Source organism: Anguilla rostrata, chromosome 5 (genome assembly GCF_018555375.3).
Source record: "Anguilla rostrata isolate EN2019 chromosome 5, ASM1855537v3, whole genome shotgun sequence".
In the NCBI taxonomy this organism is placed as follows: Eukaryota; Metazoa; Chordata; class Actinopteri; order Anguilliformes; family Anguillidae; genus Anguilla; species Anguilla rostrata.
The window spans coordinates 13,667,091-13,691,785 of NC_057937.1; the positions used below are offsets into that span (position 1 = coordinate 13,667,091).

The 24,695-nt window shown below is 46.0% G+C and overlaps 1 protein-coding gene across 3 annotated transcripts; it reads left to right on the forward strand.

Moving 5' to 3' along the window:
* The first annotated feature begins 2,006 nt into the window (after positions 1-2,006).
* alms1 (ALMS1 centrosome and basal body associated protein) lies at positions 2,007-23,398 on the forward strand. 3 transcript variants are annotated; one of them, XM_064335232.1, is made up of 20 exons: positions 2,007-2,149; positions 2,897-3,043; positions 4,123-4,324; positions 4,575-4,695; positions 4,971-7,191; positions 7,463-7,622; positions 7,853-8,998; positions 9,500-9,621; positions 12,235-13,573; positions 13,700-13,807; positions 14,238-14,384; positions 15,073-16,067; positions 16,969-17,077; positions 18,095-18,301; positions 18,861-19,123; positions 19,643-19,808; positions 20,180-20,240; positions 20,728-20,793; positions 21,404-21,503; positions 23,094-23,398. In XM_064335232.1, the coding sequence occupies exons 1-20, from the start codon at positions 2,108-2,110 to the stop codon at positions 23,136-23,138; spliced, it is 7,767 nt and encodes a 2,588-aa protein (XP_064191302.1). In that variant the 5' UTR covers positions 2,007-2,107; the 3' UTR covers positions 23,139-23,398. The 3 variants fall into 3 exon arrangements, with proteins under 3 accessions (XP_064191302.1, XP_064191303.1, XP_064191304.1); XM_064335233.1 differs by having other exon boundaries at positions 7,856-8,998; XM_064335234.1 differs by lacking the exon at positions 20,728-20,793.
* Positions 23,399-24,695: the final 1,297 nt, after the last annotated feature.

The following is a 24,695-nucleotide window of genomic DNA, read 5'->3' on the forward strand; positions in this document are numbered from 1 at the left end:
ATGGAAAAACGCTTCAAGTACCCCCCCCCCCCCCCCAAAAAAAATAAATAAATAAAAATAAAATAAAATAAATAAATGAATTACATAAGCATACACGTGTACACACACAGCGCCATCGTGGCGCAGCTTCACACACGCACATACATTCATATTTCTATTATCACATGATCAGGCATATACAATGCCTGTATCTGCACCAGTTTTAATTTGGCGATATACAAAAATATTTATATGGGAATTAAGTGGTTTAAGCAAGACAAACCTTTGATGGGTGAAAAGAAAGGTAAAACAGACTTTTTTTTCAAGTTATGAAAACAAAAGGGGTATTCCTGGCTTAGTTGTATGTTATTGCATTTTATTATTTACACAGCTCAAAATATGCAGCTAATCAGCTTGGTGCATGATGAAATGGGAGTGTCCGTGTATGGCCTAGTGACTGAGGTTGCAGGTTTGTAGTTCTCAGGTGGGGTGCTGCTACTGAGCAATGTGCTTAACCTGAATCATTTCACTAAGTATATCCAGTTGCATAAATGGATTGTATGTAAGAGTGTCAGTTATAAGTTGCTCTGGATAAGAGCATCTGCCAACTGCCTATGTTATGCTTACCAGTTCAGTTATTATGTATGTATGTATGTTGATATTATTTTTAGCTGTCTAACACCAAATTTGAAATGTTTTTTCTTGGCATTATGACTTTTTTTAAACAGCATTCAATCTGTGTATTAACCAGGCAGGTTCCTTATGTTCAATTTCAATCTTGTGTTATTTATTTATTTATTTATTTATTTTTTAACTGAATGGTTCAACTTAGGACCCCATAGAAAAGCAGACAGAATCAGGTTTTTATGGGTTTGTATGGTGATCGGACCGAGGGACTGTTTGCATAAATTGTTAAAGACAGAATATGAAGCAGAAGATTTAGTTTAGAAAGATTACATTGTCAGAAATGACAAGAAAGAACCAAAGAAAAATAGCCTTCAAAAGCAGACTGAGACAGGGGGCCTTGCAACAGAATCTAGACTCGGAACACAGCATCTGGAACGGCAACAGAAGGTTGACTGTGAAACTATCAGCTTTAGAAACTGCACAAACAAGACCTGGTCAAAAACCTAGTATATGGCTGGACCGGCCGACCAATGGTGTAACTTCATAACTCGGCCGACCAATGGTGTGACTTCATCACTCAGTCACAGACATTCGCGTTTATAGGGCTGGCCTCGCTGTTGCAGTCCAGCCAAAAACTAAACACAAAGTAAAATAAATGGGGGTGAGGACTACTATCAACAGATGCGTAGGTTAGAGGTGAATGATGGTGTGGTTGAAGGATGTCAGCTAATGGAAAGGTTGATACTATAGCTAGCTAGTATCCCCTGTTCCTTCACTTCTTTCTCTGTTCTTCCATGGTTCTCTGTTGTGCAATAAATCCATCATTTCAAGATAATCTTAACAAAAAAAAAAACAAAACAAAACAGATACCATTGTGATCAGTTATCCCAGATAGCAAAACTTGTTTTTTTTTTTTTTTTACATTTAAGGGAAATTGTGAAAACAAGTAATGTTGATGTGTGGTTCATCCTTCCAAACAAATCTGTAAAACATGATTTTATGAAGGAAAAAAAGAAAGGGAAAAATAAAAAGCCAAAGAAATAAAAATTTTGAGCATCCAAACACCTTTCAGTTAGGCTCTATAAATGTGTACAGACCAAGGTACAGACACTGAGCCTCATTCACAAAACTTTTTTAAAAATTATTCTTAATTTTGTTCTTTAAAACAATATGAGATTCATGACACATGTGCAGACGTTTGTTTTTGTGCATATTCCAACGCTGTTCTTGGCAACGTTATTACACGCAGTTTACGATCAAACGTGATGTACACATGTTTCGTGAATGAGGCCCATTGTGTTGATTCCTTCTGAAAGCTGTGGCTACTCCAAACCAGCAGATGTCACAAATATTGTTATGTCCCGTTGTAATATTCAATGTCCCGTTGTATTTTTGAATCTCCCGCGCTAGTTTCCGGGCTTTTACTGGCATCCTTAGCAACCTTGCCTAGATACGAACTGCGAGTCGAAAGCGCAGGCGCTTGTTTTTACAGAGCCACAACATGGAGACTGTTGAAGTACAAGATGAGGAGGCTGTCATTAGAGTAAGTTTAAATAACGATGCAATATATCAGTTAGCATTTAAAGAAGAACAGAAGCTTTAAACTTGTATAGTGCAATCAGTCTGTCGGTCTATTTGGCAATTAACGTGGGCCAGATAGACAGCTTCCTGCTAGCTAATGCTGCTATAATAGCTATACATTGTCCGCATACTGTAGATGTCGAGTTAGCTAGCCAACGTTAGCTTGGCTACAACAATAAGTTAGACTACCTGGTTAATTACATGTGGGTATACACCTAAAGTTAACGTTATAAAAGCATAGCTAATAATGCAACATGCATTCAAATTGACTTGCCAGATGTCAAGTGGCTGCTGTCAAAACACGGCTTAAATCGTCATAGATATTTGGCTAGTAAACTAGGATAGCTAAATTTTCAGGTGACATTCACTTGGGGGAAGAAAAAAGTATAACCGAATGTTAAAACACAGCAGTCCGTTTTAAACGCCTGCATGTCTGTGGCTGTTGGTGTTAACGTTATGTAATTGCGACTAAAGCAATACATACTGCACACAATTGTTCATTATATAGCTAGCGTTCCGCTAAGTTACTCCATTATGATAGCTAATTTACTAGATAACTGTAGAAGACTACAGCTGAATTGCGTTAATTCAGTATGACTTTAGCTATTGATAACATGGTGTAACGTCAGTAAGCCAGCTGAATGGCATTGCACGAGACGTTACGTGTCACGACTATGAGCCTGCTATCTTGTCTCTTGTGCATCCACAGCCAATCGTCACAACACCACCCATCTCCCGACAGAGCAGAGCAGACGAGCTACGGAGCGTGAGCAGTAGCCCTGGGAGCGGAACTCACATCTCCTCCAGCACCAGCGCCGTTTCTCTGGGGGAGGCAATCGCGCACCGGGCCAAACAGGTACGTGTGTGTCACACAAGCATGCTCCTCTCTGTCATATGATTTTGTATTTTTTATTCACAAATTGTTTTTTTATTCATCTTGAAGGTTTCATGTCACGCTAAGCAACTTTTCTCCAAGTGAGATGGCCCTCTGTGTAATTTATGCACACCACCAACACTACTAAACAGTATAAAAACCAATATCCTAAACATTCTGGTATGTGCAAAGATATACCCACTGCCCTGAGACAGTAAAAGTGCCCTTTAGGCTGCAGCAATGTTTTTTCTTTTGTGATCACACTCCAACTCCCCCACCGCTTGTACACAAAAAAGGCTCCACCAGATTTTCAGCATATGCACACTGTGCAGTGCCCTGTTAATATTGATTTACCAAACCTCTACCGGGCCTTTTAAAAAAACTTTTGACAAAGAAAAGGTGTAGATTGTTTTACACATACATTGTTAAGTGCTTTGCAGATGTATGATCCTGAATTGTGTATTGTTATTTCTAATTTTTGAAGTAGCGTATGTTCTTCTGGTGTGGCCAACAAATAATTTTCACAGAAGTGGACAATAAATGCCACTCTATTCTATTCTGACCACATATTGTCTTTGTATTTCTACTCAGGGATGAGGCCATCTTGCTGTTTTAACTTGGTTTGTTTTGTTAGCTTGCATTTTGGGATTTTGAGCAAAATGCCTGATGGCTTTAAACTTCCAAAATCTTTGGTAGAAAATGGAATTATCAGGGATAATTCAGTCAAATTTGGAAGCAGTGAATCAAAGACAAAGTTGACAGCACTGACATATAGTCCAATGCGGACATAGGCACCTTTCGGATGTGTATGATGATGGTGTGGTTGCAAGCATGATTAAGGCAAAGTGACACCAGTCCAGCACACCCGGCTGTGAGAAGCTATTGTACTGCATCCAAATCTAGTCCTACCACCTTGCCTGGTCATATATGCACCTCATATATGTCATATATTGCCTGGTCATGTATGCATGTGTCCATGATGCCCCGAAGCTGTAGAATAAAATATGAATTGAGGTTTAGAGGAATATTAGGCCCTCAAATGTCTGTTCATGTTGTGGCAGGGGGTGGAGTCATGGGGGCAGCTGCCTATGGAAGAGGATGCGAGTCAGCTGACCATGGCTTCAGTGAGCAGATTGGGCCAGACATCATCCTGGCCAGAAGAGGTCCACATCCACCATGACCCAATCCAAGAGAGGCTGGTCACTGTTGCTGAAGACGCCACAGTACAACGACATGAAGGAAGAACCTGCTCTTTCACGCTTGGTACTGATTCTAAACTAACCACATATTTTCTGTTTAGTTTAGGAAAATTTCAGAACAGTCAGTTATTTAAAGGGTGTTGGAAAATAATTTTACCCAGTTTACAGATCAAATCAAAATGTATTTTCATAGCACATTTCACAAACAACTGTCACATGAATGAATTAATTAAATTAATATTTGTTTGAAATAAAAGTGAGGACATCTGAATTGAATGGCGTCTGAGAGACTGAAGTCTGCCATTTGGTTCCAGAATTTCAGGATAGCCGTCTTTCGCCCGCTCTGCCTTTATTGCCTGACAAATCTGGAAAACTGCACAGCCTTGCAGAAGACACCCTTTTTCATCAGACTGATTTAGAGTTTGTCGCTCTCAGGTAGGTTGCTTTTTTTTTTTTTTTTTGATTTGATAAAAATCCATATATGTGATTTAATTCTTAGACAATTACACAGGTCTACCTGTGAAAAATGATGGCTTTTAGTCATAAAAAACGGACTGTACAACATATTTATGTAAATTGCTTTCCATTTGAATATTTAAACAGTAACACAAAATTTAGTATCCTGTTCATTCAATTTCATGCATGAACAGGATATAAATATTTGACCTTGATGTGATGCTAGCGCTTTATTTGTCTTGCTGTTTCTTTAGGGGATCTCCAGATATTTCTGTTGCGTCAGAAAGGTTTCCCATGCCACACCAGGTCAGCGATGCCTCTCAAATTTGCTCCTCCAAGGTGTCCAAAGACCTGCCTGCTGACCAGTCTGTGCTGCTTCAGGAACATTTGGGTCTTACAGTGGCTTCGGTGGAAGAGGTCAGCTGCTGCTCCCTCTCTCAGCACACTCTGTCCCCTTTCTCTGAAGATGGGGGACAGGATGTAGAGCACATTCATGGGATCCTGGAGGAAATGCAGGTGGAAAGGGAACCATGCTATGGAGTGGCAGACCAACGCACCGATAATTCTGATGGGAAGGATCAAATCTCTCTCGCCACTAGGCCCCAAGAGAAACCCATGAAGAAAATGTCCCAAGTCAGCAGCTCCTTTCGAAGTGGAGACATCACTGTGCCTCTATTACGTGAGCTCCCCCAAAGGAACGCTAACTTGTCAAGCAGCAGCAGTGTGGTGTCCTCTGCCTCTGCGACCTCCATGAACAAGGGGTCTTCCTCAAGAGGTTCCACTGGTTATAAAGCAATCAAGCCAGAAGCAGCTCCATCTCCCAGATTGAAAGAAGTGACTGAACAGAAAACATCAGAGCTGGAGGAAGTGGTTGGACTAAAACTGGATCACTCCAGAAGCTCTTTAGAATGGGAACCCTCAGCTGAGCAAAGAGAAGGACCACTGGGGGTAGCCTCTTGCTCATCTCTGACACAGGTGAAAACATCCAGGGGTACAGCAGCTTTAGACACGTCTGGGAGGTCCGAGGTATCCAACATCACCACTCGGGCTTCCCGCACCCAGCAAGATGATGATTCTGATGCACTCCGTGAGCAGCTTTGTGCTGAAATTGAGAGGGCTCGTCAGTCTGAGTCTAGGCCCAAAGCCCAAGAGGTTGATAGTCCCCAAGCACCTGGTCAGCCCAAGCCCCCGAGCAGTCAGTCAGCCACCCCAAACACATGTTCCTTAGGAACACACAGTGGAAGGGGTAGTACCATCATAGAGGTATCCACAGACTTTGACAAGACCGAGGGACGGTTGTCACCAGGTTTCAGCTTTGAAAGAGGGCATACAGAGAGAGAGCTCTCATCCTCCGGGAATCAGATGGCCGTGGATGGATCTTTCCTGGGGACCTTCTCCCAGCCGGTTTCCCAGTCCACCCCAGGTGTGTTCTCAGGGCCACCCAGAGCCAGTGTGCAGCCACCCATCGGCAAGCTGTCTCCCATTGAGTCCAACCTCGAGGTGTCTCAGCCATCCTCCTCCAGGGCAGTCCAAAGCAGCTCCTCAAAACCGTTTCTTGCTCCCACGTTTGACATCAGTGTCACAAACCCAAGTGGACTTGGTACTGGGATGGGATCTTTTCGGGATGCATCACTCAAGAGCACTGGAAAGATACAATCCCTACCAAGTCTGAACTTCATGGAGAAAGTCGGCGCCTGGAATATGACTCAGACATCAGGGACGACATATTTTGACAACTTAGCTCTTCGCGGTTTCACTGGAGTCTCGCCTAAGAAGAAGGCCTTTGATGCCATCTCCGACTCACTGAACCGCATGCTGTCCCAGGAGGGGGGCAGCAAACAGTTTGTGGCAGCATCTGCACCGGGCCCCACCATCCACAGTCCAAGGAGGAACCTGGCTGCCTCCTTCTCTGGAACAACGGCATTTGGATCAGATTCTAGAGGTGGGAGCTTTGTAGCATCCCCTCTGGACAGGCCTGGGAACCAGCCAACCCTTTGTGCGGATACTGGGGAAATTCAACCGAGGGAGAAACCAGGCAATGACCTGGCAAGCCCTGAATCCTTGTGCCTCTCAGGAATGCCCAAGATGGACCCTCCACAAAGGGAGCCTGGACAGAATAAGCAAGACACTGGCCAACAGTTAGATCGCACAGAGCCAGCCGGTCAACAGGGGGTAGTGACTGACAAAGATCAGAGCGGTGCTGGGAGAGGAAGTGCCGAGGAGCTGCAAAGTACAGCTCAACTAACAACTCGCCTTGGCTTGGACCGATTCAGCGACGTCTCCTCAAATAGAGACCTCAGCAACACTCTGACCTGTTCTCAGGATAGCTACCATGTTGAACAAAGGCTGGCAGCCTCCATCGGGGCAGTGTCCTCTGTGGGCAGTCTAGAAGTGGACAACTACGTCCCCTACTGGACTCCCAGTCCTCCGTCACCTGCAAAGGATGCAGAGCTAAATATTGAGGCAAGAATTCCGGTAAGGATAATTGTCATAATTAATAATAATTTAGTTTATAGTAGCATGTCTAAATGGTCTTTTTGAGTATGGTGAAAACATGAAGTGAAAAAGGGGAAAGTGCTTGGATGAAGGTTATCATCACAAAAATGTAGTCTCTTAATGTGCTGCAGACATTTTTTTAGGTTGTTGTTTATCAGACTCACCAGGTTGCCCTTGGAAATAGGTATATGTGTTAAGTATATAAGTAAAAGCATAAGTATGTTACATGTATCGAATCTTTATTTTGCAGATGTACCTCCATAACCTTGGCATTGACCAGTCCCCATCAGCTATCCTTACTCCTTTTGTACCACGAGGACCCATCAGAGAACCGGAATTCTCCCCAACTGATCTTTGCACATTGAAAGGTTCCACAGGGACACCAACAAAAAGCACACAGCCATCTGAGGGTAAGCATTCTAAAATATTCTTTCTTCAGGTGAATAGCCTGATGTAATGCATATTAAAAGTTTGCAGTGTTTTAATGGTGATTTTGCTCTTGGAGATAAAAAAAACATACTGACCAAGAAAAAGTAAGGGAATGCAAGGTATTGTCAGAGTGTACATGGTAGTTTTTTTTGATGAAACCTGACTTATGTGGCACACATGACTGGGTGTTTTCTTTCTGTGTTTTCATTAGCAGGCAGTCCTGCCAAAGGAGAGTTCTCGAGATGCAGCCTCCTGTCTGTTGGCTCGAGTGTGTCTATCTCGCTGAGTGTAGACAGCCTCCAGCCCAAAATGCCCCTCTCCCAACATGCCAAAGACAGACCTCTAAATGAGCGCTGCCTGCAGACCGCCTTCCACCCTCTGGGCCCCCTCCCACAGGGCTCGCCACAGCCCCCTGGCCCGGATACTGGCCACAACCTGAGCGACAGCGCTGACGACCCGACCGCCGTGCGAGTACGGGAGCTAATCGAGAAGTTCCAGTCCGGGAAAGTGTTTGTTACGCCTGACAGCCTGCCTTCAACAGAAGCCAGACAGCAGCAAGCCAGGGACTCCCCTCTGGAGGCCAAACCCAGTGAGACTTCGGACAGCAGCATGGATCCTGGTGCCGACTCCTTCGTGGGGTCAAAAACCCTGCAGGAGATACGGAAACTCCTGGGCAGGGCAGAAAGCATTGTGTCAGGGAAGTCCTCCGTCTCATCCTCTCCTCCTTCGCTGCGGGACTCCGATGATTCCCTTCTCTGTCTAAAAAGGAAGCTGGAGGGCTTCCAGGACTCTTTCGCCTCCTCTACGGGAAACCAGGAGATGCCCTCCTCCCTCCTGTGGGGCAGGTCCTCCTCAGAGTCTGCGCTGACTTCAGACGGGATGAAAGAACGCGCCTCTGGCGAGCTCGGCAGGTCTCCTCGAGCGTCCGGTCACAACTTTGCGCAAGGCAAAGGTGTGCTTCTGAGGTCCTTGGACAGAATTTCGAACCAGGCGTCTGAGTCTTTCCCAACTAAGTCAGTGAGGCGATCCGAGCCTGAAGGGTGCAGTGCGACCGCTCCTGACCGAGCGGCCCCAGTGTTTGTTTCAATAATGCAGGTAAACCCACCGACTCCCAGTGGAGGTGTGCAGCAGGGCCCGGCACAGGAAGTGATGTCACCAACAGAGAGCTTGGTGAGCGGCCCAGCAGAGAATATGCAGGCCCCCAGCCTTAGGGAGGCTGAGAGAGCAGTGGAGAGTGACAGCAGCAGTGCGGACACACTGACAACAAGAGTGGCCGCCCTGCTAAGGAATGAGTCACCAGCAACCATGGCATCAAGTAGCTGCAGCACTGCAGATGAGGAGGAACGCAAAGCACGGGGTAATTCCCAGCTGTGACAGAGGCACCATAGGACTTGAAGTTTTTTATAATTCTAGAGCTATTTAATGATAAAAAGTACTTAAGCTATCTCACAGTATCCTAAAATGCTGTTGTGAAGTTGTAATATCGTGACGATATTTATAGCATTAAAGAGCAAGTAGAATATGATCTGTTCTTATAAAACTGTAAAAACAGTGTAAAACTGTTAAATGTGTTTAGTTTTCGAACTGTTGTAGTTGTCAAGTAGTGTATTACTTTAGAAAAATAGTTTTAAAATGCTATGTTCACTGGGTTGAATATCACAAAATGTATTACTACATACTATAATTCTTATTGTTGTTATTTGCTGGGATGCTAGACAACTTGATATTAGAAACAAAAACAGCAACAAGTAGTGCAATTGTTAGACTAATGTTAGGTAATGTTGTTAATTAGCACGGTGGCTGCATGGCTTTAAAAAGACTGGTTCATTAACACAGTTTTTTCTTATTTCATTCCCAGAGTGGATCAAGTTGAAGGTCACTGGGCAGCAGTGTGAAAAGCTGCAGCTGAATGTGGAGGACAGGCAGCGCATTGAAGAGATCAAGAGAGATCTCCTTCATAACACCAAACGCATGACAAAGGTACAGAACCCTTACTTCTCACAAACTCGTGCAAGCTCAATACCAAACACTTACTCACTTCTCCTAAAGTCATACAAGCTCGGTATTGAACACTTAGCCAAGGCAGAAAACCCTCATTTTCCCCAAACGTACTATTCCAAAAGCGTAAGCAAATTAGAAGACCCTCTTTCTCCCGAATTCACACAATCTCAAAAACAAACACCACTATAGAATTATTATTTTTTTTTTATAAATCCAAGCTGAATATCAAACATTTAATCATGGTTTAAAAAAAATCTTCACTTCTCACAAACTCATACTAGCTCAGTAACCACGTACCACTTAACCAAGGTGGAAAGCCTCACACCACTCAAATTCGCTCAGTCTAAGTACCGAATTGGGAAAGCACATCTTTCCACAACTCACAGAGCTGAAGCAGCCAGCTTCACGTGTGATGCTCTTATTGAAGCCTAGTTACCACTGTCCTAGTTTACATCCTTTACAGCCTTTTCAGTGAGTCATAACGTACCGGCTGTGTTTGCCTGGCACCCCCAGGCTGATTGGCAGTGTGGACAAAGAGATATGTCTCGGCATGCCTGTATGCTTCTTTCCCAAGAAACAGACCAACTGTCATCTCAAAGCTTGCCATGTCACCTGAAACATACTGGTAGTTCTGATTTACAGCAGGTGGTTGTGAACATGCATGTTCTCATGCCTTAGTTATTTGGCAAAAATGTTTTATTCTGTTGTCAAATGTTTACTCTGAACAAAATTAGCTTCATATTGAAATATTTGAAGTTTTAAAAGCAGTCAATCTAGGATCTTTGCATTTTTGTCAACTTTTGAGATTATGTTATTCATTTTTTTAAATCTCCAATGTCCAAACTGTCCTAATGTTCACAGTTAAAAGGTATTGATTGCTGTCCATGAGGTATAAGATCATAAACATAACAACAATCTGACATTTTTGATGTAGAAAGTCAACGCTTTCTGGACTGGGTTAGTTGTCTGCTGAAGGTAATGATGAAGATTTAAATCAGCATGGTGTGTTGAGTGCAGTGGTGCTACCCTGCTGACTAGTCACTGTTTTATCTTTTTTGTTAATGAAAGCATGGGTGTGCAGTGGATTCCTTGACTTTGTGTGCTTTCAAACCTCTGATGGTGCCTCATATTGAAATGCATTTCATTTCTGCTCCTTCCCTGAAACTGTAATATGGTGACTCGTGTAGAGACTTTCTCGGTACGATTAGGCTACCACTTAAGACGCGTGACGCATGCAGTCTTACCAGTGGAAGCAGCATCTTATTGTAACATTTTAGTCATCTCTGGCCTAATCTGATATTATGGAAGTAATTAGTAGAACAACCTGTAATTGGGTGAAATGTTCACAGTCATTCATAAGATAATTCAGGGAAGTATTGGTTTAAGAAGGACAAGTCCACCCTTTTCTTGTAATAGAGAGGCAGTCAGAAAAACACTTCACACTTGATTCATTTGTAAGGGTCCTTATATCTGAAGAAAGCGCACGTCTGCTGACAGAGTAAACGCCGTACTTAAAAAAAAAAAAGCGTTTTTTACAGCCATCCTTTGTTACCCTCAAAGAGAGACTGCAACTGTGTGCGTGCCAGTACCAAGGACAACCACCTCATTAGGTATAAAAGTAAAGCTCGGTTCCCCACTGCACAGCTGCAGATACTCCCTCTTGGCTGTTTGCTCAAGGTCTGTGGGAGTGGATGATTCTGGCCTGTGATATATCGGTGTCTGATTCACATGCGTAAGCAGACGGGCCTTATCGGACAGAAGATAACAAGCAGTGTTCAATGGGTCAGAATACATCATTTTTTATGACCTTTAAAATGAAATCTAATAATAAAACTGATAAAAACTTAACCTTTCAGATGGAAACGGTGTGGGTTTGGATTTCTTTGGAGTGCTCTGTATTTATCAAGCAGAAATGACAGAACATTAAACTTCCACTGGAATAAGAATTTTAAAGATAAAACTTGTATATTCTTCTGATATACGAGTATCGGCGTATTCCGAAATGCAATTGCATCCCTAGCGTGGAACCATACTGCTGCAATTTTGAATGTTGTAAAACTTTGGATTAAACTGTTCCCATCTTTCATGTTGTTTTGTAGCTGCAGTGCTATCAGCTCTAAATCAAAACAATTTCTGGAATGTTGGTGGATAATGCACACTGAAATTCCTTAAGTTGTTATTGGATGTTTTACAGATTGGATGCTTCCAGATTGGATTGGTGGTGCAGGTGAAAATAATGGAATTAATGGGGATGTCACACTTCGTTGTGATATCCCCACAAGGAAGTTGAAGGGAGGCAAGGATTTTGCAAGAATGAAATTTAAATGACTATGTCTGAATTCAAATAACAAACTCAATTGGAACAAGTTAGCAGGATCGACACTTTTTGTTGTACAAAACGTTTGTGTTTGATCAGTTATTTTAATGGATTGCACGGTCTAGCAATACCTGTTGAACCAAAATGGAAGGGAACTGTCTGGAACAGTCAGTCTGCTATTTACCCTAGTGAGAAGCAATTTATTCCAATGGAAAGTTTACACTGGACACAGACGTAGCCAGCTTTTTATATATGTCTGTTTTCTCTGCCATCAGAGCCAGCTGAGCACCGACACCGATTCCAGCACGCACTCCGGCGCCCCCTGGGGGCAGCCCCCTTCCCACGCGGGCCAGTTCGACGCCCTGAAGTCAGCAGAGCACCAGCTGTCCCACCAGCTGCAGCGGCTCAACCACAACGCCTTCGACTCCAGCGTGCAGCTGCACCCTCCCGTGCGCCAGGACCCGGAGGCACGGGTCCGAGACGCGGCCCAGAGGACCAGCCCCCCGCCAATCACGTCCATCACCATCGCCTCCTGCCGCCGCAGCCCGTCCCCCGCCCCTCCACGCAGCCCCACGCCCACGCCCCTCAGTCTGGCTCACCTCGCCACAGACGGTGTTCCCATGCCGGCCACCGGGGTGCGCACCTCGGAGAGCCGGGAACCTGCTCTTCAGACCAAGGAGGATACAGCGGTTCAGATTTCTCTGGAAGCAGAGTCGGCTGGTGGAACGCTGAGCGTCGCTCACGTTCGCGGTTCTCCCACTGATCTCGTTCCTGCGTCGGGACCGGGACCTGACCACCCCGACAACCGCCCCGAGTCTCCTTCTCCTTTAGAAGCGGTAACCCAGTCAAAAACTGAGACCCTCGGGACACGGTACTCCACGTCATACGGGTTCGACACCAGCTCCACGGCTGGAGAGGGGAGCCGGACGGGCGGCGGGAGGTCCAGGTCTCCCTTCCACCTGAACCCCACCTCGTACCGGCAGGGGTCGAGGTCAGACCCCAACATAAGCTCCACCTCCAGCCTGGAGCCCGCGGCAGCCCCTTTACACAACTCCACGTTCGCGTCCGGCTCCTGCGCCATTCTCTCCCCAAACAAGAAGGTTCTCTCCCACGTCCACCTCACCCTGTCCCCGAAATTGCCCAAAGGAAAGTCTGAGGAGTCCGCCGTGGAGCCACCTGTTCGGCAGGACTGGGCTTCGGAGAGGAGAGCTGGAGGTACGGAGAGCACAGCTGGCCTACCTCCTGACTTTTCCACCAGGCTGACCTCACGGAATCTTCCGGAATTTTCGGCTCGCGAGCAGCTGTTCCCTGACGGTCGTCCTCCGGTGAACCGGAGTTCGTATTTCCCTGCTCCCAGGGTAACCGGCTGGACCGATGCGCGCCAGGAACCGAGGTCTACACCTTTGTTATTGGATGGGGCGAGTTCACAGGGGGTCCCTATTCGGCCAATCGGAAGGGAGAATCGTGAGACCGCTGACGCGTCCGTCCAGATCACCACCCATTTGTCCCAGGAGGTACCATGGAGGGCAGAGCCTGTCACAAGCTTCCCACAATCCTTCACTGCTCAGCCAAGAGTGTCGGGTCTGTCTGAGCCCTTAGCTATTCACACACCAGGTAAGAGCGTTGGTTAGTCTGTTTCATTTGTGTTTGTTTGGTTTGCTGTATATTTTTTATCCTAATGCCTGTATTTGCCCATGGTGTTCAGTATGCCAGTGATGCAGTCTTGTCCCTCCCTTGCAGCTGTGCCTGTTTTGCTTCCGTACAAACCGCATGGGAGCCCAGAGCTGTTCTACATCCCCAAGAGCGAGGCACCGCTCTCCGACACCACCGTAGAGAGCTCCCATCCAGGTCTTACTGCTGCACCCACATCACATTACATTACAAGCATGAAGGCACCCAGGCCCACCATATGGCATCACACGTACAGGCTCACGCACACACGTGAACGCACACATATACACACACACATTTGCACACACACACATGCATCCACGCACCGATAGGCACAGACACATGCACGGACGCACGCACGTGCACACACACATAAATGCACATATGTGCACACACATACACACGCTCACACACACACACACACACACGTTCAGACACCCACGCACTGGTCGTGTTCTAGTGAAACGTACACCTCGCTGAACGCCCTGAATAATTCACGCACGCTGCAGTCAGGAAGCGAGACAGAGCCGTGGGGAGCTCTCCTCAGTGTGGCGCCGGGCCTGACGGTCCGCCCTCTCTCCCCCCCCCTCCCCCCTCCCCCCCGCAGGCTCTGACGACGCCGTTCCGCCGCGGTTCAGCTCCGAGGTGCTGGGCTCCAGAGACCGGGAGGCAGGGGCGGCGGTCAGCGGCAGACACGCCGAAGGGATCTACAGCAAGAGGCCCGCGGCTTACAGAGCGCGCCCAGGACACGGAGGTGAGGCGGCCTGCAGGGCCGGGCCTACAGAGGCTTTAGGCTTCAGGGCTGCTTTCAGATCACAAGCCCACTTAGTTACCCTACGCTCAAAGTCCAGCTAGCTTATTTAAACTAGGAATTCAGCTGAGGGTGATACAGGGAGTGCTTTTCCTGTTTTAACCTTAAAAATAGCACGGTTCAGAAACCTTATTGTACATTTTACATTGTTAAATTATTTGTAATTGAGAAAAAAAATACAAATGCATGTCGGCATACAATTACAAAATGTCAGTTGTATTGCAGTATGTTAAATGCAAGGGGATAGGATATGGGAAAAGAAATGGTTTGCTTGCTCATTTATCATTAGTGATCCTTGCAATGGTGGGTAGTGGGTTGATGGTAGTTGAAAAGGGTCCCAGTTTTCTGATGGTTGTGCCATTTGGTTGTGAAGAGAGCATTGTAAACCCCTAAAACAGGACTGCCTGTTCTTGTCCCAGGAGATCTTCCAACAGAGGTTCTCATTTCTACACTAGTTTGGCACACCTGATTCTACTAAATAGCAGCACAATGCAATCTCTAGCTGTTGAACGGGGTGTGCTTTATTAGGATTGGAGTGAAAGCCTACAGGAGCGGGGGTGGGCAGCCCTGCTGTAATATATCTTTCCTCCTAGCTGAATGTAAAACGTGTGTTATTTCCTCCCTTTGCTAGGTCTCAGAATGGACACGGTTGGCGGTCTTCAGACTAATGAAGTCCGGCAGAGTGGCAGGCCGTACCCCCTCTCTGTCAGGACAGGCGACTCTGGTGACCCACCCAGGAGTTCTGAGGCATGGCCGAATGTCAGGGGCGTGGACCCCCCCAGCAGAGGCCAAGAGGAGGTGGAGTTTGTACCCCTACAGGGGGAGGAGGCCTACAGCACGGAGGACCTCCGTTCTTACAGTCGCGCTGTCCGAGAGCCCCGCCCTCTGGGAGGGTCAGACAGGGAGGAGCCCGCCCACAGTTGGCGGGACTTCACCGCCAGGGGCGTGTCCTCTCAGAGCAGCGGCGGCAACCTGAACGAGCTGTGGCAGAGGTTCAACGAGAGGCGGAGCCAGAGGGAGTCCGGCCCCCCCGGGGAGGGGGAAACGCCTTTACTGGACAGGCTGGAGCGTCTGTCTCGGCTGATCCACAGCAGCCGCAACGCCACGCCCCTGGGGGGGAGGGAAGCGAGCGCCCCCGCCAAGAGACGGGAGGAGAGGAGGAGGAAGCAGGGGGAGAAGGAGGAGAAGAGGAGAGAGGAGGAGGAGCAGAGAGAGGCGGACCGGAGGAGGGGGAACGGAGAGCAGCGCTCGGTCCGGGAGGCCTGGGCGGAGCCAGGGGCGGAGCAGGAGGAGGAGTCTCTGAGCAGCTCCACCCTCACCGAGGGCTCGTTCGGCCGACACCGCTGCCCGGCGGAGAAGGACGGGTCGGCGAGCCGGTCCGGCGATACGGACGCCGGCGACTCGGCCAGCACCGCGTCCACCATCGACACCGCCCGCCTCATCCGCGCCTTCGGCCGGGGCCGGGTCCAGGCCAACCCCGGCCTCAACAGGCTCTACAGCGCCATCGGCAGGCAGAGGGAGGGCACGGAGCAGAGGAGAGGGAGGAAGAGAGGCGGGCCCAAACCCCCGGCCCCGCCCCCAGCCCCCTCCGAGACCAACAGCACGGACAGCTCCACCCTCAGCACCGTAAGAGCGCGGCTTCCGCCATTAAACCCCTCTTAGCCCCCGAGGACACTTCCTGTTGCACAGAAAGTGATTGTGTTCGGGACGAAGCAGAAAGCACCGTTGCGCTGCTGAACGCATCAGATGTTATGTGTAGAGTTCACAGCCGAAGGCTCATTTCTGACATTAGAGCTCAGACCTAATCTTCGGCTGAAATGTAAGAAGCGGAGGGCTAGGTTCTACCGGCTGTGTTTCCCCCCGCCTCTAAAAAACAGGAAGTTAGCAGTCGGTCAAATGAAATTTGTGCCGGTCCTCTTTTCCCCCTCTGTTCGCCCACCGGCTTTATCTGAAAGAACAGAGGCCGCTTAACTGGGATGCTCTCTTTGGCTTTAGAAAGTCGGAAGTGGCGAATCAGATGATGAGTCATGATTTAAGTGGCCCTGAGACGTTGTTCTGCAGAGCGCCTCCAGCTGACTGAGATAAACGTCGGCGAGTTAATATCGTCCTTTTGACGTCGTTAAGGCAAGAGAAGCGGGGGCTCTTCCTGAGCGACCCAGAACGCCGCGGGTTCACCGCCCTTCCGGCAACTCGGCCTCCGTGATGTTTAGAAATGAAACGCCTCTTCCTGGCGGACGCGCCAGCTGGTTCATTTCTCACACGAACGGCCCCGTAAACGTCAAATCAGGTTTTTCAAATCAAATCAGTTTTATTTGTGTAGCACTTTTTACATGAAACTGTCACAAAGACACTTTACGGCATCAGAAAATAGAGCAAGAACCAGGACTGAAGCCCCCAAATAGCAAACTGAACACCTTCATCAGGAAAGGGAGGATAGCTGTGCTTTTTTGTTCCCCTTAAACACTCTCTGCACTCTCGATGCCGTCGGGCCCGGTTGAACCTCGCGGCTTTGTCTCGTTCCCCTCAGGTGGCCCCGGGCGAGTCCGTGTCGTCGGACGGCGACCTGCCCCGGGGCCCGCCGGACGTCCTCGTGGCGAAGAAGGCGGTCAAGCTGGTCAACAAAGGAGTCCAGGCAGGTTAGTGAAACCCTGCTTAGAGGAGACGGGAAATGACCCCATCGCTGTAGTAGATGACACTAAAAAATAGTTTGTGACTGTAAATTGCTTTTCTCTATGAGCACTGTCCTTGAATCGCAAGTACAGTTAAATATAAAGAATTAACTTTCACTGATAGATAGAGTAGGTTTTTTTTTCTTCATTATTTGATGAATGAATGCTATGGCTTTCATTGCACTCATTTTTTAAGAACCCACAAAAGTGTACAATCAGAATTCATGAGCTGTAGATGGGTCAACACAACCTTGAGGAGAAGTAAGATGCATTATTCTGCCACACTTAACGAGTAGACTCTGTAAAAATGTGCTAGTGCATTGTGTGATATCACTTTGCGCATTGTCATCTTTGGCTCTATATCAGCTTACCTTCAACAAAGGCCACCTCTGACTCTCCATTCATTATTTATGTAGCTGTCAGACGCTCCTGTTTCACAATACCCGGATGTATTAATCATCTGCTTTTGTAGAATGTGCTTAATTCAAGTACTTAAATTTGATTTTTTTTTTGGTGAAAGGAAAATTGTCCAGCCAGTGTGTTACACAAATGCTTAGACAGAACCTTTTTATGAGATCGGAATACAGTCCAAAATAAGCGCTTGAACTTTCAACACAAAACACATTCAATACATTCAACACCATCGTGGCATAGTATTGGTCTTGACATTTTTCCCACATTTGATAAATAACTATACAGCACTAGTTAGACTGTAAATTAAATTACATTGCAAGATATGAACTCTGACATTATTATAAATTTGAGATATCAGGAGAGACCGTGTGGTGCAGTTTGTAAGGCATAGCGCACTCAACCTGTATATGAATGCCCATATATGGGCGAGGGTTTGTCTCCCTGCTGTGGCACTTCCTGTACTGTGAGCCAATCTCAGTTTGTAACCCTGTATGCTTTCCCTCAGTCTGAATAAAGTGGAATAATAAATATGGTGGATTGTGCGGTAACCGTCCTCTGCCCCATCCGTAGGTGATGTGGAGATTGTGGTGAACGGGACCAGGAAGCACACGCGAGACGTGGGCACCGTCTTCCCCTCGCCCATCCCTGCCAGGGAGGCGGGGCGCGCGGCGGCCGGCAGCAGGGGAGGCCAGGGTGGAGAGAGGAGCCCCCCTAAAACGCAGAGCTTCATGAACGAGAAGAGGAGCAGGAAGGCCCAAATAGAGCGCTACCCGCAAGGTGTGTGACGTGGGAGTTTGAGGCACTGAACGGTTGTAGGTAGATAAAGATCTGGATTCAATCAACATTAACTCAGTTAAATGCACGTGTTGAATACATTTCTGTGTTAGTTGTTTTCTTCACAAATAGTGGTTATTTGCCAGTTAAAGTTAAGATTAGCATTACTTGAATCCAGGTCATAGTGCCTTTGCAAAGAGCCAGTACAGTTTCTTCAGGCTAACAGTAGGATGCACAAAGCCTTGCGTACTCAGTCATACCACTATGCTTGCTTTTTCACTAGTGAGCTTAGCTATTTACTCTTCTCTCCACACTACTCCAGTTTTGTTTTGACTGCACCAATGTGTAATTAAGAAATAGATTTTTTACAATGGGTTCTGAACATGTAAACCTGTAGCATTAGCTTGCAAGCTAGTTATATTACATATCAATAAGAGAAGAGTTCTAGCTATAAAACAGATTAGAAAAAAAATTACATTTGCAGCAATAAGTGGACAATTTAGGCCATGTGAAACCTGCTTCTTATCTGCCAGGTTTTGCTGTGATCTCTCCCAACTGCCAGGTGTGTCTTGGTTCGTCCCTGCGGACAGCCTGAAAGGCAATGCCAAGGAGAACCAGCCGGGGCCCGGGGCATTGCCTGGGCGGGGCCAGGTGTGGTTCGAACCCTACACCAAAACCAAGCCCTGGAGGGAGCCCCTGAGAGAGAGGCAGCTACAGGAGGAGCCAGTGAGCATCAAGAGGAGGAGCCCGGGTCAGCCAATCGGCAGCGCCGAAACGGACACAGACGGCAAAGCCCCTCCCGCCCTGGCTCGCATTACACTTCAGGTTCGTTTCTCTGGGTCATTACGCTGTTATCTGTGAGCGTTGGACTGCACAGAGGCTCTGAAAACAACTCGTAAATATTTTACTACACAACTTATCTAGACTTAGCGGGAGCCACTGCACAACCTCTATGTTTACACTCTCCTGCACTTTCTAATGAATGCCATTCGGGAAGCATATCCTGGCAAAAATGTACAGTAGCTGAACATTTCTGAGCTGTGCTAAAAGGAGAAAGGAGGAAATCAACCAGAGCTGCTTGCACTTATGACTGAAATGTGTATCATTTTTATACATCTCCTAAAGGTATGCACACAAAAAAGTCACCAAACTTCTTTTCCGAATTATCTATTTTTTTCAGTTTGTCAGAACTATTTTTAACTAACAAAACTAGTTAAACTAACTAGTTCCCCCACAAATCATGTAAAGTACCAATTATTGCGCTTGCGTATACGCGTCTGTTGCGCTCCCCGGGATGGTAGCGTGTGGGCGGGTTAGCGTGACGGCCCTGCCTCTGGCTCCCAGGAGGCCCTGGAGATGCGGCGGCCGGACTTCCTGTCGCGCTCGCGGGAGCGGGTGAAGAGGCTGGAGCTGCAGGTGGAGGAGCGCAGGCTGCAGGCCGTCTTCCAGCAGGAGAGGGAGCAGCTCTTCAACCGGCCCGGGGGCCGAGGGCAGCTCAGCCAGCCCGCAGGTACCCGCCGTCTCTGTCCCCATTCACCGACACGGAAACTGGCTGGAGCACTGCAGTTTGCGCTGGTTTCATAGCAGTTTAGCAGATACTCTTATCCAGAGCGACTTACACAACTTTTTACATAGCATTTATACTGCATCCATTTATACAGCTGGGTATATACTGAAGCAATGCAGGTTAAGTACCTTGCTCAAGGGTACAACGACCGGGGAATCAAACCTGTGTGTGTAACCTTTAGGTTACAGGTCCAGTTCCTTACCCATGTAATCCTGTAGGAATAGTAAGAAAAATGAGTTACAGTTATTAAAGCAACCTGACTAAGTTTCTGTTTGTGTGGAATGATTCTCCCCTTTTTTTTTTGTCTCCCTCAGATTTTTCAGCTCACAGGAAGAGAGTCGTTCCCAGGAAAGAGATGTTCAAGAGATCCAAGCAGTAAGTCTCATAATCTCTGCCTCTTGAGTCAGCCTCATCCTTTCAGCTGTTACTCTGGTGTTTCAGTTTTCTTTATGGTTTTCAGTTAAGTAATGTTTTCCTGCCATTGGATTCTGTGCATCCTTTATAAACAGTTTTGATAGAGTACACGGATAAGTGACTGGCAGAAATGATGAACATTTGTAATTGAATTATTGATTTAAAGAGAACTAGGATTGCCCAAAGTCAGTACTTACCTGCCTGTTGGTGATCTATGAACCCCCACTACAAACTGTAGCTAAACCTTGTCCTTGGACAGAAAAAGCTTTCAAACGCAGTCTGTTGAGATTTCTGAGCGAAGCAGGCTCTTTGGATAAGCTGCAGCTTTGAGCTTTGGAAAGCTTGGTGTATGAGCAGAATATCACAGATCCTAAGGGTACCAATGACCAGAATGTTTTCTTCTCCCATTTTCCAATCTTTCCCTCCATCCTTGCATGCCATCTGTCAGACTGTCTAATCATGAGAAAAAGGAGTTAAGATCTGACAAGGTAGCCAGTCAGAGGAAGGCTATGAGGTGGGTTTCAGAAGAGACACAGTAGTGCACTGTAGGTAGTAGCTCTTGCAAGCCAGGTGAGCCTAATTTTCCTCTATATGTAAGGAAGTGTACTATATCCATGACATAAATACAAAGTCTGCAAGTACATACGATACTGAGAGATTAATCTACCATAAAAACAGTATATTTTAAAAGAACCCAAAATTGGAATAGCTTGTAGCTTTTGTCCGGTCATAGTATCAGGTTGGTGATCAGCAATTTGTGGGTAAAGGTCTATCCAATGAGACCTTGAAATGTGAAAGATAAGAGCTGTTGGCAGCTAGCATGTAGCGTTCACGTGTTGTGTTTGTACATCAGCACTGAGAATGATGGCTCTCTGGGAGATTTCTTTTGGGTAAAAGTGAGATAAGGCATTGAAACCACACCGTCATTGCTTACTGTTGACCAAAATAGCCTACAATTTCATCATTCGCCAGTGTGTGGGGTGTGCATTATCAGCATAAAGTGGCAGAGTTGTATCCTAGTAACGGCGGTGTTGCTAAAGAGCAGTGCTGGCACGGAGATCAGGTATTAAAGGCCCTGGATGCGCAGGCCTTTTCTCTGAGTTCACCCCTCCTCTCAATGGCAGGATATACTCCCAGCTGCCTGAAGTACAGCAGAGGATAGAGGAGGAGAAGAGGAAGGCCGAGTATCGCTCCTACAGGCTTAACGCCCAGCTCTACAAGAAGGTGAGCGTCTTTAAAGACACCAACCAAAAGTTACGCTATACCATAGAAAGCAAATACTACGATGTGACACTGCCATTTGGAATGGCTACTAATGCTGGTTTTTTTTTGGGAACTCATTAAACAAATACGCCACAAGCTTGACACTGAATGCAGGATGTCGTACCTTTCTTTTCTTGTAGATTTGTGAAGACATGAAATGTCTATTTTTTATTATTATTATTATTATTATTATTATTGAAAGTAGCAGGTGCTGTAAAGTCCCAGAGCCAGTAGGTGGGGCCCTAGAGCAATAAAATAATACATTTTATTAGTTTAAACTACAGAAATACTATACTAATACGGCTCCTATGTTATCTTTGGGGCATGTTCTTCAATCCAGAATTTTCTACTTTCCAGCACCACTAATTCCCCAGGGGTGTGAGGTAATACATGTTGTACTGCAGAATTATTGAGCGTATTTTATTCAGTTGAGGATTTTTTATTTAGAAAGCAACACAATTCTTATACTGGAGGATTTGGTGTTGGTCAATTGGGGAAATATGTTTCTTGTATAAGAAGCATAGCAATATACCATTGAACCAATCAACTGTGTGACTAGATAGGCCAGGGGTCTCAAACTCCAGTCCCAGCGAGCCACAGTCTCTGGTTTTCGTGATTTCCTTTCAATCAGCAGTCAATCATGGCCTTGGAAACAAGGTGTGCAGACTCTTTAGCCAACCAATGACTTAAACTAAGCACTTAGGTGCAGGAACACATCAAAAACCAGCAGACACAGCGGCCCTCCAGGATTTGAGTTTGAGATCCCTGAGATAGACCATTTCCGACCTGCAGTCTTGTTTTTAGAAATATGATACTTTTAAATTTCCTGGATATACTTTTGCAAGAAATTAGAAAAAATATTTATCTTCTGGTTTCATTGACACTTTCAACCTAAAAAATTGATTGTGTAGGGTTTTTAAAAACTGACATATGTGAATTAGTATGTGCATTAGTGTGGGTATTTGGTACAAAAAATATGAGTGGTATTGTCAACTAAAAGCCACTACTTACGGTATGAAAAAGCTGCCACTATTTTAGTACAGTGGTCACAAAGATGTAATTGGTTTATTACCAGCTGATCAAAAAGAAAAAAGGAAGTGAGCTTCACCTGCCTCCATTCCCACTACGTAACGGTTACATTGTGAAAACCTCAGCACGTTACCAAAACCGCATTAATAAGCAGTTATAGTGTTGTGCATCAGGGCAGGGCTGTACTTCACGCAAACATTGCTTCTGCACATCCTATGGAATGGTCAGTCACTCTAGAGCACACGTAGCACTGGCAGCATCATCACAATCGAATGTAATGTCAGCTCTTCTTGAGCAGGAAGCTGTAGTCTATCTCAGGAGTATTACTCAGTGCACTTGTGACCCCATACCTGCCCCGTGCGACAGGGTCAGGTTTTTAAGAATTGGTCTTTTCAGAGTAATGCCCATTCGCTGAGCCGCGGTCCACCGGCCAGCGTTCCTCTCCTGCAGGAGGGGTTGCCGCATCCACGGCCTGAAAGTTAGAAGGGCACAGCTAATGGAAAAAATCGCCCTTTCTCGCAGAAAATCACCAACCGCATCTTGGGGAGAAAGACACCATGGCAGTGAGCAGGAGGATGAGGCTGCACAACAGGTCAAGCAATTTCTGTGCAGCGGAGGGGAAAAGTTTTTTATTCCTTTTTTCTTTCTTTCTTTTGTGTGTTGCATTCCTACTCTTAATGTACCCATGTTTTGTACTGAATGTTGTGTGTTTTTACTGAAATGATGTGGCTTTTTAATAAAAAAAAGTTTTATATTATGTTTTAATGATGTTTATAAATGATGTTGTAATAATGATTTAATAAATTGACTGAGTGACAAAGGTTTAAGAGCTTACACCTTCGTTCTGTTGAAACCTGAACCATGAACACATCATGTGCAGTAGGGTCTTAATCAAGGCTGGCCAACCTTTTTCCTGGAGATGTACCATCCTGTACGTTTTCATTCCAACCCTACCAAAGCACACGTCATTCAACGGCTAGAGATCGCATTGAGCTGCTATTTAGTAGAATCAGGTGTGCCATATTTGGGTTGAAATGAAAATTTACAGGACAGTAGATCCCCAGGTACAAGGTTGGACAGCCCTGGTCTTAATTAAGTTCTCAGTGCTTAATTATGGCCTTTAGTTGAGCGGTTCATGGCTTGTACACCTGGAATTGAAACCTGGCAAAATTTTACAATGCTGACCATTTCAATGGGCATGGCTGGTGTTTTAGTTAAGTAATGAATAGTACCTTTGACTTCATCATCTTTCACATGGTATTTGTGTTCATCAGCAAAAGGCCGTACACATGCATGCCTGTCCGTTATCATCAGTACCTCATATCAGCACAAGGGGGCACTTGGAGCCTTATTTTCCATTTATATCAGATTGCCACTTCAGTGTGAAAGCTTTATGTGACAAATTGAAAATGAAGGGCCAAACTGAAGAAAAAAAGTGCAGCATCAAATACATAACATTCTCATGCTTCATTTAGCCATCAATTACCCAGAACATACTAGCAAAAGGCAAATTAAATACACTCATCTTAATAAATTTTTTGACGTGTTCAACGTATTGCTAGTTCTAGTGTCCTCATTTGCATATCATGCACTTTTCTTTGCATTATGCTAATTCTAATAGAGTTTTTGTGTGTACTTGTCTCTCAGTGACTCCTTGTGGGTGGCTATCCAAACTCCCCGTATAACTCTTCATAGGATGGCTTGCGTGTCCAATTAAATTTTTGCGCATGTAACTGAAGTAGTTGACCTGCGGGGGCTTCATCTGCTACCCACACCTTTTTCACAACACACCATAATGTACAACAGCCTTGCTGTGCAAGAGACCCATATTTCTAATCATAATTCCTACTATAGTGGGTACTGAGCTCCATTGCACAGTATGTAATATAAACACATGACATCATGAGTATGACTCAAAATGAGCAATATTTTAGGCAGCTATCTGATTTCAGGATTAGGCAAGACCATTTGGTAAGATTGTGTGTAATAATACCACATCACAAGTATGAAGTACATGGCTAATAATCTTGAAAAATCTAGCTTAAACCATGATGTCCAGGCTTTGCGTGTTATATTGTCTCGGATCCTATCAGGGCATGGCTTATCTCCTGTTTTACAACAACA

Coding starts and splice junctions, on each gene's coding strand:
- alms1 (XM_064335232.1), top strand. CDS start 2,108: ATGGAGACTGTTGAAGTACAAGATGAGGAGGCTGTCATTAGA. Junction 2,150..2,896: donor ATGAGGAGGCTGTCATTAGA/GTAAGTTTAAAT, acceptor GTGCATCCACAG/CCAATCGTCACAACACCACC. Junction 14,385..15,072: donor AGCGCGCCCAGGACACGGAG/GTGAGGCGGCCT, acceptor TCCCTTTGCTAG/GTCTCAGAATGGACACGGTT.